Raw genomic sequence first — 15,670 nt, forward strand, 5'->3', positions numbered from 1 at the left:
AGAAACCACTTTCAATTCTAACCATTTTTTTTTTAATTGTAATGACAAAGTTTCCTTGCAGGAGGGTGAAGAATGTTCAGTTATCTAAACAGGACTTCTTTTAAAATTGAGTTCTTAGAATTGAACATAGTAGCTTTTGTTGTACTGACATATTATAGGAAACATCTACTAAAATCACTCAAGAAATTCAGATGGACTATGCATGGGAAGTACAAAACAGTGGAGGAGAATAGAGAAAAATCACTCTGGTAGATTGATTAGTTCACACAAATATTATGGTTATGCTTATAGTTATTTCAGAAGCCTGATCTCAGGGTTATGTGTGGACCCAATTTGTTAAGGCAAATAACTTCTATTTCGTTACAAAGATATCTTTAGCCTCTTGGATATATTCAAGCTCTGAAATGTGAACTATTGTACATACCAATTCCATTTCAAGTAAATTCATGCTGCATGTATATATACACCATCTAAAAAAACACCATACCTACTCTAAAGTAACCTAGAATTTAGGAGCAGAAATAGACCTATATACAGAAGTATTATGACTTTATTACATTGTAGAGTAAACTCCAGGAGGAGGGTCAAAAATGTCCATGTAGCTGCCCAGGAATATCAGAGAAATCTATCTGAAAGAGGCAATGATCCAAGTCTCTAAAAAACATGTTCATATGCTATAATTGGCTCTGTTTCCTCAGATTCTACCAACCATCAATCAAAAATATTTGAAAAATATGCAACTGTACAGAACATGTACATATTTCTTTTCTTCTCACTAATCCCTAAATAACATAGTATAACAACCATTTAATATAACATTTATGTTGTATTAGTATCACAAACAACATAGAGGTGATATAAAGTATCATAGAAGGATATGAATGGTTAGATGCACATACTATATTATTTTATATAAAAAACTTATGCATTCACAGATTTTGGTAGTTTAGGATAGGGTGATTTTCTGGAATCAAGCTCCTTTGGGTACTAAGATATTACTGTATTCAGAAGGAAGAAATTGAAAGTCTCTACATTCTAGATTAAAGAAGTAGCCTAGATAACATGGGTGTTTCCTTTAAATGACAGTCCTTTTGGAAGTCAAACTCACTCTCTTCTGCATTCCAAGCCAAAAGCATATCTTTTTATATAAATTGATGGGAAACCTAAATTGTTGATATCAAGTAGAGATGCTAGTTGTAAATCTACTGAAATTTCATATAGCTTTCCAAGAGGAAAGGAGAAAAAATAAAATTGGCAATGTTCTGCCACAGCTTCTTGAACTTTTGTCTTCCCCATGTGATCTTCATAACCAGGAGAGGTTGTCCCATAATTCCTAGCCTGTGAAGCTAACATGAAGTCTAGAGGGCAAGTTCAAATTGAAAACACCGGACTTTGTCCATGTCAGTATAAATTTGGATTATCTGTTATAGAATGCAGTTAATATGTATTGAAATAGAGAATGTATACACTATTTGTCCCCAAAATACTACTTTTAGGCATTTAATGTGCATATAAAATATTTTAGAAATTTTTATAGTGATGGAGAATTGAAGACAATATATAATAGTAAGGGCTCATTAAGAAAAGTGTGCTGCATACATACAATACAATGCTTGACAGTCTTAGACTCTAGAGTATAAAGGTATATTTATTGACATAAAATTTTTTCATTGCATTATATCATAACAATGAAAATGCAGATTGTAAATAGCATGTAGAGAATAATATGATGGAAAAATTATGATGACATGTATGTGTTCTATATATCTATATTACATTAAAATATGTAAAATAATGTTGGACAAAAATTAGTATAATTATGTCTATATGGTGGGATTTCAAGAGATTTTGATGTCCATTTGAGTCTTTTATGTAATTTTAAAACAACTCTTGCAATGAACATAAAACAATTTTTGCAAAATGAGTTTACAAAAAAGAATTTTAAAGCATGGTTTACTGGACTTCTTACTGAAAGTCATAGACTTTCCTTTAAGAGCAGACAACTCAAAATGAAAAACTTTTAATTGATGTCACAATTATGTAGAAATGGAGCCAAGCAGGTCAGAGTTGATGTGAACTAATTCACATGTGAACCTTGACTGAGGCCTCATCTCTTTGGGATTTCTTACCCATCTGCTGCCTTGGCCCCAAACATCCCTCTCACTCCCTCCTAACCTTTTCTACAGTTTGTGAGTCACTCAACCTGCCCTGGTGAGATGTGGGTAAAAGGAAGTGTCAGCTTGCTGATCCTGGCCTGGTTACAAGGCTTGCAGAGGGTGGGAAGCGGGGGAAGTTGGAGCAATGGTCACATGCTTTACTTAGAACTCTGTCCAGAGTCAAATGGAAAACTAGTTCTAAAGACACTCACATAAACCAACGTGTTAATTATTTTGCCCTCTCCATCGATTGCTTGGTTTTTGTACCTAAAAATCTAGAATGATGAAGGTAAGATGCCCAGGTGAAGATGCTGAAGGCCTAGGGTCAGGTTTTAGCTGGGCTACTTAACAACATAACCATATGTTCTTATCTGTAAAAACAGGACTTACATGAATTAAAGGATGTTCACAAGTTTTCTAACTTAGACTCTGATGTTCAGCATTTATTCATGTGCCAAACTCCTGTTAACACTGGTCTAGGATCCCGTGAAGGGCTAAGTCCCTGCCCTGGGGAAGCTTGAGTTCTAATGGGGTGGGGCTTGGAGGAGACAATAAACAAACAAGGAAGTGTCTGAGTGGGGAAAGGTGCAGCTATTTGTACAGGGCAGTGAGAAAGTCTTCTTAGATAAGGTCACCTTAAACAGCTATGTGAATAGAAGGAAGCACTTTTCACTTAGAAATGGATCATAAAACAAACTCATTATTTCAAGTGGTCTTTATCTAGACCTCTATTCAGATTCTCTAATTTGAGAAATGAACATAACCACATCTCATCTACATTTTGTCTTATGAGACCAGTTTATTCTTTCATACATTCATCAGTCCATTCACAGGATCAGCAGCCTTGAGGTGCTCACTGTCTTTAAATCAGTGAATGGACTGATGAATGTATGAAAGAATAAACTGGTCTCACAAGACTAAAAATGTGGATGAGACATTGTTTCAACATATAATTAAAGGATTAAAGAGATATTTTACATCTTTCCTACTAAAAAATAAAGACATTGAGTTTCTCTTTTGCCCATGATCTGTCTCAAGTACTGGAGATGTAGAAGTACAAAAGTCAGGGTACCTCACTTCAAGTAGCTCAGAATCTAGTGAGGGGACAAATAAAAAGAGGTGTTGGTGAAACAGTGTGATACACCAATGGCATGCTCCACAAAATGGAAAAGGAGCAGCTAGGCCCGGCTGGATGGTTTGGAAATCTTCCAGGAATAGCAACCCTCTGAGACTAACTCTTAAACCTTGAGGAGGGGGAGTTCACTAGTCCCAGGGAACAGGATGGGGGACACTTCTAGCAGAGACATAATTTAGGAAGGGAAGAAAAATAAGAATGTCCTAAGAGAACAGCAGAGAGCTGCCTGTTCAGAAGTGGAGGGTGCAGTGGGGCTTGCTGAGCTAGGGGCTGGAGAGGTGGAGGGAGAGTGGAAGTCTCTGAAATGGAGTTGGCAGTCTTGCTTGGGACCATTTTCTCTGGTGCTCCGGAGGAGGTGCTGGTCCCATTCAAGAAAAATGAACTTAGGTCTTTCCACTCCTCTGTTACTAAGCGTTCAAATAATTTCTATACCCAGACAGGTCTCTCTGCTGCTTCTCAGCTGGGGAGTAAATCTTAAAATCACACAGTTGTTTTTCATTTAGGTAATAAACATGTGTAGTGCCAAGACAAAACGATGGTCCAGCTGATGTTCAAGCTGTTGTCACGTGGGAGGGAATTCTCTTTGGCAAAAACACCAAATAAGAATCTCTCTCTCTCTCTCTCTCTCTCTCTCTCTCTCTCTCTCTCTCTCTCCACACACATACACACACTCCAAACACTCCTTTTGTAACTTTTGAAAGAGTTTAGCTCTCCAGCAGCTGTTGTATGTCACAATCTACAAGTGGAAAAAGGGTGGGTTCTTTTTTTCTTTCTCCAAAAAATAATAAAGCAGCAATCCATTTCTGTCCCAGAGTTATTTCCTGCAATGAGAGCCCTTGAGATCCCTGGCAACTCCCTCTTTTCAGTTTCCTCCCTGGGCAAAGGGCTTTTCCCCAAGGGAAATGTCATTCATATAGTCGAGAATATGGGCCAGCACAGAATGCACCAGATGTTGGGCCAGAGGTTTCCTCCCTCACTCTGTCAATTGGAAGAGAAAACATATTTCCACTGAACCTTTTCCCTAGCATGTTGCTGTGAGGAGGAGTGTTGTCTGGCTGGCAGACAGAAACTCTTGTTGTCTTTTAGCTAGGCTCCAGTATGCTGCTGCCAAGTCCAAAAGCCCTTTTTCCTACAAATATATAAGTAAAATAGGCATCCTGAAGGTCAAGGCCCTTTGCTGCTTGTGGGAATCTAGAGATGACTCATAAGGCCCCATGGTCACACCTTGCTCTGAGCAATCTTCCATGATTTCCTATTCCCTGAACCCAGCAGAACTAACTGCTTCTTTTTTTTTCCCCCACACATTATGTTGTACGTGAGTCTGTCTTCACTATTGCGTAATGATAGAGATTTTATTTCTCAGCTTTATTATTTTGAGTCTGGTAGAATCTAAGGGTCATGTGGGTCAGGAATCTTTGTTTACTAGTGTGTCTCAAGTGCCCAGAACTGTGCCTGGAATGTAGTAGTGATATATTAATTATTTACTGGATGCACAAAGACCTTCCCATTAAAGGAAACCTACTATATGATTACTGAATGAGTAACTGCAGTTTACGAATATTCAAGAGATTGCTGAGGATTTTGGGGTGGAAATAAGACGTTTTGATTGTTTGAATGAACTGGCATTCTCCCAAGACAGGACATTTCCTCCAGAAAGTTGAATGGCTTGCATGAAGCAATAATCCTTCATTCCTGGACATTTCCAATAGTAATATTTGCCCTCCTGGACCCTGGAAGACTGACCAACTTTTCCCCAGGGGATCTGTTCTTGGTCTAACTATGCTCAGTGTGGTACAAATCATGGAGGTAGCTTCTAAGTCTCATCTTTGAGTAGATCAAAACATTCAAGTGGGTATATATGTTTTGATGATAATTTATTAGGGTCTTAAAATTCAAATTTCAGTTTAAAAATAAGGAATGCTTTAATGAGAAAGAGGCCATGGAGTTCATGGAGACTATTCTACAATTCGGGATCAAGACATGTCTGTGGTAACCTACATGATATGTATTTATTGCTTTATCAACTAATATGTGGCACCTTATTATTCCACTCTCAGTGCCCAGCTCAGCATCTGAGACATGATGGCTGCTCTCTATTTTTAGAAACAGACACTGAATTAGCAACCACGGAGGCTGATGTTAACGAAGTCTTACCCTATCATCTTTGACCTTTTTTACCATTCGGCTTCACTACTGGGGAGCTCTTCCTGGGTGCCATCTGTTGCAATAGAGATCAATCCCCTGAAAAACTGGAGAATGAAATCTTGATTAGCATAGCCTAGCTATCCAGACCATTTTTAAATTTCTCTTTAAGTTAACGTTGTTTGAACTGTATTCTGCCTTCAGGAGAAAATATAACAAGGCAAAATAGTTAAAAAACAAAACAAAACAACAACAACAAAAAACTGCCCATAGCTCTAGGCGAAATCATGACTTCAGAAGGATTTTAGCTTATGTGTTTTGACTATAAGATATTAGTGGCTCCGTGATTGCAGCTCTTAGTATAATTTTATATTGTTGAGCTGTTTATTTTTTAAAATACATTTTAGAAGAAAGTAGGCATGTCATTGATTCTCACACTGTATCAAGATGGTGAACCAAAGCTGCAACTCAAATGTAAGGCCTATCCTCGTACTCTTTTTATCAAGATGTTTCAAGTGCTTTAAAGGTTTGCAAGAATAATGAAAGAGGTCAAACACAACCTAGAAAACAGTAGGGTTGAAATGTCATTTTCTAACACTAGGAATTTGGCCTCTGAACAATATACCTAGGAATTTAATCTTATTCATTCAAGAAAGACATATTTTTTTTAGTGTGTGGTATTAAATTTACAAAAGTGTGTGAACTAATGCACTCTAGAAAGCACTTAGGTCAACAAAAATGTTTGATATATAAATGATTTTGCTGATGACTGACAGCTAGCTGGAAAATCCCTCCAGCCAGAACATTCCTCAAGCGTTCTAGCCAGTCAGACTTCAATGGGAGTAATAGCTCTCAACAAGAGTTATTTAATAGCCCTTTCCTGGTTTCAAGATGAATACAGTTCAATCCCTTTTTCAGGGCTTCTCTCTATCTGTGCCTTGGGGTGCTGGTTGACATGGCTCTTTAGAGAAAATTTTTCCATTCTTCTTTCTTTTAATCCTTTCTCTATTTATTGCTTTATCAACTAATTTATGGTACAAGTATGTATTGAATTCCTGCTATGTGCCAGATCTGGTTAGAGGTGGGGAACAGGAGATACATAGATAGACATTTTATTTAGAAAGACATACAGGATCTGTCCCTGCCCAGAAACCCTACAAAAGGTGCCTTTTTGTAGATCCTTTTGATGTGTATTGTCTACAGTACACAGACTTGATCTATTGTATACACTGTCTTGCTGTCGGAGCTGGCTCTGTCTGGGGTCTGCTCCACTTCTGTGCTATGGGTGGGTCACTTATCTTCCTGAATTTCAGTTTCCTTCTCTATCTCACAAAAAAAGTAAGCTGGATGATTCCTTAAAAGACTCCTAGTTCTAAGACTTGCACTCTCTTTGGGGTTCTAGTTCATATTCCTGAGTAACTCCAGGGCTCAGCCTATATGTCTCCTTTACAGGTACTGAGAGAAGAATGAACTACTTTGTGGACTCCACTATGAGCAGCCCTGTCCCTTACCCAGCATCTCGTCCTGCAGTGGTGGTGAGTGGCGGTCCATGATGATCCCTTCTCTGTCTCCCATCACCTACCTTGTCTATTCCCTTCCTCTTGCTTCTGGTTCCCTGACCTCTCCTCTGCAGAGAAGCCAGGGTTGGAAGCAGCTTTGAACCAGTTTGGAGGAGCTCAACTGTGAGATTAGCTACATCTTTATCAGTGTGAAAAGTAGAAATCCAAGACCTATGGACTTGCTGAAGAAGATTTTTAGTATGTTTGAGTTTTAGAGAATGGGACTTAAACATGATTCAGTTAAAACTAGGTGATTCTCATAGTTCAGTTCATTTGGTGAGGATTTTTCATGTACTAATGAACCTTAAACCTATTCATAGTAAAATTTATTTTGGGCCTGAGATATAAAAGCTAAACAGAACATTTTTTTTTTTTTAAACCCAAGGGTGCTTTACAAGTGAGCCATATTTCCAACTCTTTTTATTTTTTATTTTGAGACAGGGCCTCACTAAGTTCCTTAAGGTCTCATCTGAGCCTCCCTAGTCTCTGGGATATAGGTGTTTGCCACTAATTCTGGCTATAACAGAAGTTTTCTAACCAGAGAAATTTAAAGTGAAAATAAAATGAAACATAATAGTAAGTTTATGGGGAAAATTTCATGAATCTTAGATTAAGAGGGCTAAAAGGAACTTTAAAATAGGATTCAATTAAATTTTTTGCCCATAGGGAAGAAAACCCTTGCTCAGGCTATAGACTGATTCCTGGAAATGCTTAGATAAATTCCTTTAAAATTTACTACAGGAGAGATCCTATAATGTTGCCATTAACCAATTCCACTGTTAAAGGAAACTTTCATGTTAACATGTTAATAGATGTGACATTAACTACTCTATCTGAATTCTGCATGTCATTATACAAAGATAACCATCATCAATGTTGAATATTTTTTACACACTCTGGAAATGACAGATAAGTTTATTATTAAATCTTCCCAGTAGATTTATGGGTCTAAATAGACACCAACCAACCAGAGCTCTGTTCTGACTTTGGTCTTTATGCTCTGACTGAGGTTCTCTATAATTTTTAATGTGGTACCCTTAAGTTACAATGAGAACCTCTCACTGTAATTGTATATGAAAAGATCTGAATGGTTTGAAATTCCTTTTTGTAGTATTGATAAATAATTGCTCAAACACTATTGTATATTCAAGGGAAAAGACATTTCTTGGATAATTAGCACATCTTTCTTCACTGTTGTTCTATTATATTTTTCTTCTTTTAATGGCTTCTGTTTTCACACAAGCACTATTTACTATCCAAAAAAAATTAGAATCAGAAAAAATTTGGATCATAATTTATATCAACAATATGTGTAAACACACACACACACACACACACACACACGAGGCAAGGAGTCACTGGAGTTTACTTAGTAGAAATTGCCAAGAGACCTGCAGTTTAAGGTCATGAAAAGGGTTTGGAGAAGTTGCCAGGGAAAGCTCCTCCCGCTTCTGACAGAGAGGTTATCATCTAAGGTCAGCACAAATTACACTCCATTTTTCTTAGAGATGATTTGTTAAAATAAATAATGATATTATGATTTGGGAGCAAGATGTGCCATTGACTTGGAAAAGATGATTTAAAAATTTAATTCTCTTTACTAGTATATTATAGTCAATTAAGCAATATTAATATCTTACAGGGTGTATTTGTACACAAAATTGGTATACAAATACGTACCTATTTTATTTTGGACACTGAAATGAAAAAAAATAATATAAATATATAAGTTGTAGGTATATTATTATCCCAGATGGGATATCTGGAAAGGGTAGACGATTAAAAAAAAAAAATTCCAGGCCAATCAATCTAAGTGATTATTTTGAACTAAAAACTCCCATCTCCAATGGAATACAATGGGTATTTTTAATATATTCTGAATGGTTTCCATTGGTTTACAAACAAAGAATTCATCTCTCCCTTGACAAGAGTTCTATCATTTCAGCTATTCTGGAAAATTATTATTGACATGTGACATTCTTTTCATGGCACATTTCAAAGTAGCTTGGGTAAAAGCAGAAGGTTGCGCAAGAAAGTTGCTAAGTTATTGTTCCAGCACTTTCACTCATAACTTCTCTCTGGCCCTCAGTTTCTCCATCACTGGAGCTGAGTTAGGCAATTATTCAGAACCACAGAGCAAGCAAAGAAGTCTTTTAACTTTTTGTGTCTGATAAAAAAATAAATAAATAAATAACTTTTATTAGTACAAGTTCAAGTTAATGGTAATTTCCAATATGAGGCTAGACTATAAACAGTCAAGGATTTCATAAACTGTCTGCAAAATATAACCTTTGGATGTTGGCACTAGAAATTCTGGCAACACATTTTATACCTTGAATTCCAATCTAAGATTTGGTGGAAGAATGAGCACAACATCATTAACTAAGTCGAAACCTCAGGTACCCGGTGTCTTCCCATCTCTGTCACCCCCTTGGTATCTAGAGCTCAACCCATGGAACTTAGTCCAATAATCCAAGTCCTCCTGCCTGGTGCCACAGTCTCTATTGAGTTAGACTGAGCCACTGAGAAAAGAAACTTTGTCCCAGGAATAGTAAGTTTGAGGGGCAAAGGAAAACTATGAGAGCCACTGGGGTTTCCAACATGGGACAATTTTACTCTCCCAAACAAGGGATGTGTTTGGTAGTCAATAATTGGGAAATGCTACTGTCATCTAGTTGACAGGGACTAAACTTCCCACAATACAGAATACAGGCTCTTAAGACAAAGACTTAACCAGCTGTGGAGTTGATTGTGCTGAATTTGAGAAACCATGGTCCAAAGTAGCCACAGAGCAGCTTCAACTTGAAAGGCAGAATGGTGCTCTGTGCGCAGATTGGTTTGAGAAGGTCTTGGTTCCTTGTAAATTATTGCTTTAGGAAGGAAAATCTCAAAAAAGAAAAGGAGAGAATGTGCTTCTATTCTTAGGGACTCTATTTAGCACACTGCTTTAGTTGACCAAGAAACCATCATGTAATGTAGGATACAAATATTTTCTACCCAAAAGACTGCCAAGTCTCAGATTCCTGATTTTTAAATCAGAGGTCACATTAGCATTATTTATTTACCTTACTGGAAGAATGCTTAAAATAATCAAGCCACAGTTGTTAAAATCAATGCCACTGCCAGGTTAAAAACCATTTCACGCAGAACTCACATTCTCTTTCTCAGGGTCAGTTTGTCAAAGCAGGACACATGTTTTCCCGCTTGTAAGATCAGCACCTCAAGCAGACTGTAATGATGTCACAGCCAAGGAGGTAGAGAGACAGCACTTTTGGAAGTTGTCTGGCCTTTGTGTGGGCGGGGTGCTGTTTCCAGGTACTTATATGGGTTGTGTGTCAGGGACCCTTTCATCCAAGGAGAGGAAGTGCTCCTTCCTGTTATGTTACCCCTACTAGCCCTTCCTGGTCCTGGAAGTCCCTCCAGCACTGGCTCACTGGCCCTCTCATGCGTCATCCTTTTTTTCATGCCATGATGCTGGCCAGCTCAGGGAGGACAGGCATAACAGGATTGGGCTGCTCCTACTTTGGATTAAACATGTCCCAGGCCTTGGCTACCTCACCAGCAAGGAGGATGTGTGGAGGTGGTCCTCAGAGAATAGTGACCCTTGGGCCATACAGATATTAGGAAGCACCTTGAACTATTTAAAGGAAAGGTATAGTCACTGCCCACTCACCTCCTCTCAGAGCTTTGGATTTTGAGGGGTATATCAATTTTCCCCTGGGAAAGAGTCGCTGCCCAGGTTGGTTGACCACACGAAAGGCACTGATGTCCAAAAGGTCCAACAAATACTCCAAAATGGCAGAATTTCCTAGGATAAGTCTCTGGGTTTAGAGACTTATCCTAGGAAATTACATCCCTGGTACTTTGAGAGTAGTGTAACTGCATTGAAACTAACCACTTGTTTTGCTTTCTCTAGATCAAATATACTTTTCTTATAAATATGGTACCTAAATTTTCCAAATGAAAATAAAGACTCAGAAACTGTCCAACAAAAGACCTTTTTTTAAATATAACTTGTGAATTTATTTTGTGAAGAACTTCATAGTTGCATAAATTGGATCATTTATTGGATACTTAATTATTCTTGTACAGAATAGTGATGTGAAACCAGGGCTGTTCTAGACATATGATAAATGGACAAGGTGGTGGGAAAATGCTAGAGTGCATGCTGGATGTAAGCTTGGGAGGGACATGAGGGGGCTGTCAGCCATTGGCTAGCTCTGGGCATTTGCTGTATCCTTTCTGTGCAGTGCCAGTGGAACTTGGACCAACAGGTCAGCTGAATCTCAAGTTGGTACCAGCAAAGGTGAGAAGAACCCAGTCATGGGGCTTAGCTAAGTAAAAACGAAGTCCAAAGTATGCCCTCAGACATAAGCTCTTTGAGGCCCAGGGGTTTTTTGAAATTAACTATGGATCTTGCCAATCTCTCTATGATTTGAACAGGTCCTTCTTTATACATTTTTTCCCTTCTATAACTGATTGACTAGTTCATATACATAATACTATTTTTACCTTCAGACACTCTGGTGAAGAAGAAGGGGACCCATCTCACTTCTGTCTATTTTATACCAGATATTAGATGAAACCTTTAGTCTTAGACCCAGTAGCCACTGAATGCAACTGCTTAGTTTATTTTCTGCTGCTATGAGAGAATACTTGAGACTGAGTAATGCATAAAGAAGATACATTTATTTGACTCATGTTCTGGAGACTGGGAAGCCCTAATATCATGAGACTGCATTGAGTGAGGGTTTTATGCTGAATGGTAATGTGGTGAAAGGCATTACATGGCCAGAGAATGTATCAGAGGGTGCGAGAGCAAGAGAGAAAGAAAAGGAAGGGGAAAATAATTCATCATTTTTATCAGGAACCTAACTCTGCAATAATGGCATTCATTCATTCATGGGGGCAGTGTCCTCAGTATCTAGTCACCTTTAATTGTCCTACCTCATTGTCCATCATGATGGCAATTAAATTTCAACACAAGTTTTGGGGGAGTCAGTCAAATAATAGAGTGTTAGAAAACTATAGTGAAAGACATTTGGGCCTTAGATTCAGAAAGACCTGGGTTAAATTCTGGTCTTTTATCCTTAGCCACATAACCTGTACAACATACTTAATCTCACTGAACCTCAGTGTTCTCATCTACAAAATTGGCAGAGTATGACTTATCACAGAAGATCTCTGTTATGCTTAAGTGAGAAATTCTTGTTAAGTACCTCTACAAAGATGAACTCAGTTTACTCTCTTTTCTTTTTATTCATTGTGTCTTCTCTCTTTATTCTGGACTTCTGGGTTGTGTTAGATGGGTAGGTGGGTGAAAAAACCGAAATGATTTCCACCTGTTGTTCATACAAGGGTGTGGCCACAGCAAGATGGGGCTCCTGGGGTAAAGATGGAGACATTCTTATTGGGAAACCTTGTTTCATCATTACCCTGCATGAGAAACAACACTCTTGCCACCAGATCAAAGCTCTCTTGTCATAGGCTGGTGGTTTATAGTCCATTGTGTAAACAGACCTGGTTCTTTTATCCTGAATAATTGGAGTTTAATTGGACCTTTTTGGGAAGCAAGTCCCTTTCTACCAGTGGCACACTCTTCACCCCACTCTGCAGGCCTCAGGATTCAAGCCTTGGGTGTGTTCACAGGCAAATCACTGTGCAGCCTCATGTCTTTTGTGTAGTAATTGAGCATGCTAACCATGAAACTTAGAGTAGATGCCTTTTCCTTATCTTAAGGGAATCCTGGAGAGTAATAGATAAGGTATTTGGGATTAAAAAAGAAATTTAGAATCTAAGTGGAAACCAGAAAAGTTTTTTTTTTTTTTTTTCTTGTTGCTCGGGATGGAGATAGTTCTATCCCTGGAGAGATTGTTGAAGCATAATGTTTAGGGAAGTTATTTATACTTGTAAGTCTTAGTGTTAGAGAAATTGAAGAAAAAAGAGTAATTATAAATATTATTTTTCTAGCATTTTAGAAAATGAGCCTTTCCTAAGCTACTTGATTTAATGAGCACAAGCCAGAAAATTTTAGAGTCAAGCCATAACTTGAAGACCATGTCACCATATCTGGAAATTAAGGTCTATAGAGATCAAATGAATGGCCCAGGTTTATAAAGCTGGCAAGGAATAGAGTATTATCCAAATTTCCTGGCTATTGGCTTAGAATGCTCTTGTATTAGTCCATTTGCATTGCTACAGCAAAATACCTAAGACTAATTTATAAAGAATAGAATATTATTGCTCTTAGTTCTAAGACTGGGAAGACCAAGATCAAGGCTCTAGTAGGTTCTAGGTCTGGTGAGGGGCCCAGTCTCTTCTGCTAACATAGTGCCTTGTTCTACGTCCTCCAGAAGGAACTAATGCTGTGTCTTCACAGGGCAGAAGGGATGAAAGGGACTGAACCCTAACCCAATACTTCAAGCACTTTTATCAGGGTCCTAATCCCTCCTGAGCTTCCATTCTCATGACTTAACTCCTAGAGATCCTACCTTTTAACACCATAACATTGGTGATTAAGTTTCAACATCTGGGTTATAGGGAACACATTCAGACCATAGCAACACTGCACTGCTGAATTTATCTTATTCATTTCCATTTAGGTGTTTGGTAATATGTAAGAACATATAGCCAGCTTTCATTCATGCATTATATACCTTTTTTATGAAACACTGACCTTTCTTGAATTGGAAACAGTCAAAACGTCTCTTTATAGACCACTGAGCAAATAAGAATATTGGCTAGTCTTTTAGCCATGCAAATTCTCCCAGTCTCATCCTATCACAGGGTTCTGAGTCAACTTCATTGTCCATCATCACACTACAGGATGCCTAAGGATGTCACCCTAGGATCCCATTGGGAGTCTGAAGGCTTCACGATAAGTGAGTGGCAACTCAGAGATCTGCACAGCTCAAAGTTGATAAAGAATATACAGGTTACCAAGACCTCTCAGCAAGAGAGTACGAACACCAGGCACTTGGGCTGTGGACTGAGTCAAGAGGTCCTTTCCATCTGCCATCCCTACTGGGCCTCTTGGCCACATCTCAGCGAGTGTCTGCTGTGAGTGGAGGCCCTTATGCTCTCAGGTTCATGTGAAGGGTTGGTTGCAGTAGAGATGTTGGATGCATCTCCACCACCTTGCTGTGCTGGCCAGGTGGTCCATATGGCAGCCCAGTACAGCTTTATGCTAAGAACACAACTAGATATTCTCTTTGCTGCAGCCCTCTCTCTGGGCTTCCGAGTTTTTTTCTCAGAAGAAAACCTACAGTGTGTCAGGCCTGCCCTTTCACCAAGGCCCTAGCATATCACTCTTTTGTTGTGAAAAGAATTTCCTGGCCTTGAATCTAAAATTAAATTGCCCTTTGAGAGTTTCCTATTTTGTCTGTTCCTGCCTCTCTTGGTGGCTGCACCACCCTCCTCTCTCTCCTCTGTGATAGGCATCCTCAGGAGAACTGGGGAAGATTTCTGCTTTGCCTCCTTCTCTTCTCCCTCTCAAGGGGCCCAAGGTGTACCTCTGTGACCCAGCATTCTTCTGAGGCCAAATGCATCTGATCCAAATTCCTTCTTCCATCACCAAAACAGCTATATCTGTATTGTGTTTGACAATCAGTGGAAGGAGGTGCTGCCTCACAGAGCATCTTCTAAGGATGAGGAAGTCCGGACTTAATTAGAAGTCTGTGGGGTTGTTGGGCCCAGTGTCAAGGGGTGACTGAATGCAATGCAGTGAATATTTTTAAGTGGCGAAAGGGCCACTGTGTTGTGCAATGTTTCATAGTCTCTACAATGTAAGAGCCCCTATCGCTTCCTGAACTTCACTCTTCTTTCAAAACATGGGGAATGTGGTGATAAAACAGTGTTTAATCAGAATTTTTGAAGATAAACGATGTAAAGGCTTTATGACACATTTTAAGGGACATAGTTTGCCATGAATCCACATGATGACTCTGACAGCTTTCGGTTGCATTGGCTTTCCCACCCTGATGTAGCTGTTGATCTGATAAAGGTTGTCAGTCACAAGGTCAGCAGAAAGAATGTGAATGGATCAGCAAAATGGAGCCTTAGAGTTGGCAAGAAACTTGCAGACCATAGGGGTCAACCTCCTCAGGAAGCAAAAGCTTAGGGAGGTTAAGTGATGGGCCAGAGGTTAGGCAGCCCCTTGGTGGTGGAGCAGGACTTGAACCCAAGCTTTCTGATTTATAATTTTCTGTCTCTCTGCTAGAGTGAATGAGCATCAACAGCATTCCTCAGAAATAATACACAGCTAACCCTGCAGATGTTAAATCAGTGTCCATGCACCCAGTGTTACTCAGTATCCCTCCAGGTTTAGAATGGCTTTAAAAAGCAGCAGCAGCTAGAAGCATTCATTGTGTCTCTACATTTATGACCTAAGGCTAAGCCCTAGGATTCTGGAGGCAACCAAAGGAAAGACAGGATTTATGCATAGGCATGTACAGAAGGTGAATGAGCAGGGATTTAATAGGTGAACACCTGGATGCTGAAGGCTGCTTGGCTAAAGCCAAAACTAGCTGGAAAAATAGCTCATACACACTCTCACCGACACACAGACTCCATATGTTTGAGATTTGGTGTCATAAAAGTATTCCCCTGTTCCCTCTTTTCCAACTTTGTGGGACTTGGGGGACAGAGAAAAGGAAGACTACAAACAAATGGAAGGGTTT

General features: G+C 39.0%; 1 protein-coding gene across 2 annotated transcripts in view; it reads left to right on the top strand.

Moving 5' to 3' along the window:
* The window catches only part of Ets1 (ETS proto-oncogene 1, transcription factor), a 130,389-nt gene that overhangs the window by 9,006 nt on the left and 105,713 nt on the right, over window positions 1-15,670 (top strand). For both annotated transcript variants that reach the window (XM_046432662.2, XM_058575281.1), the window contains exon 2: window positions 6,886-6,968. In XM_046432662.2, coding sequence (XP_046288618.1) covers window positions 6,900-6,968 — 69 coding nt within the window. In that variant the 5' untranslated portion in view covers window positions 6,886-6,899. The remainder of the gene's footprint in view (window positions 1-6,885; window positions 6,969-15,670) is intronic.

Source organism: Marmota monax, unplaced genomic scaffold, assembly GCF_021218885.2.
Source record: "Marmota monax isolate L192 unplaced genomic scaffold, Marmota_monax_Labrador192_F-V1.1 WCK01_AAM20220418_F8-fsc00062, whole genome shotgun sequence".
NCBI lineage: Eukaryota > Metazoa > Chordata > Mammalia > Rodentia > Sciuridae > Marmota > Marmota monax.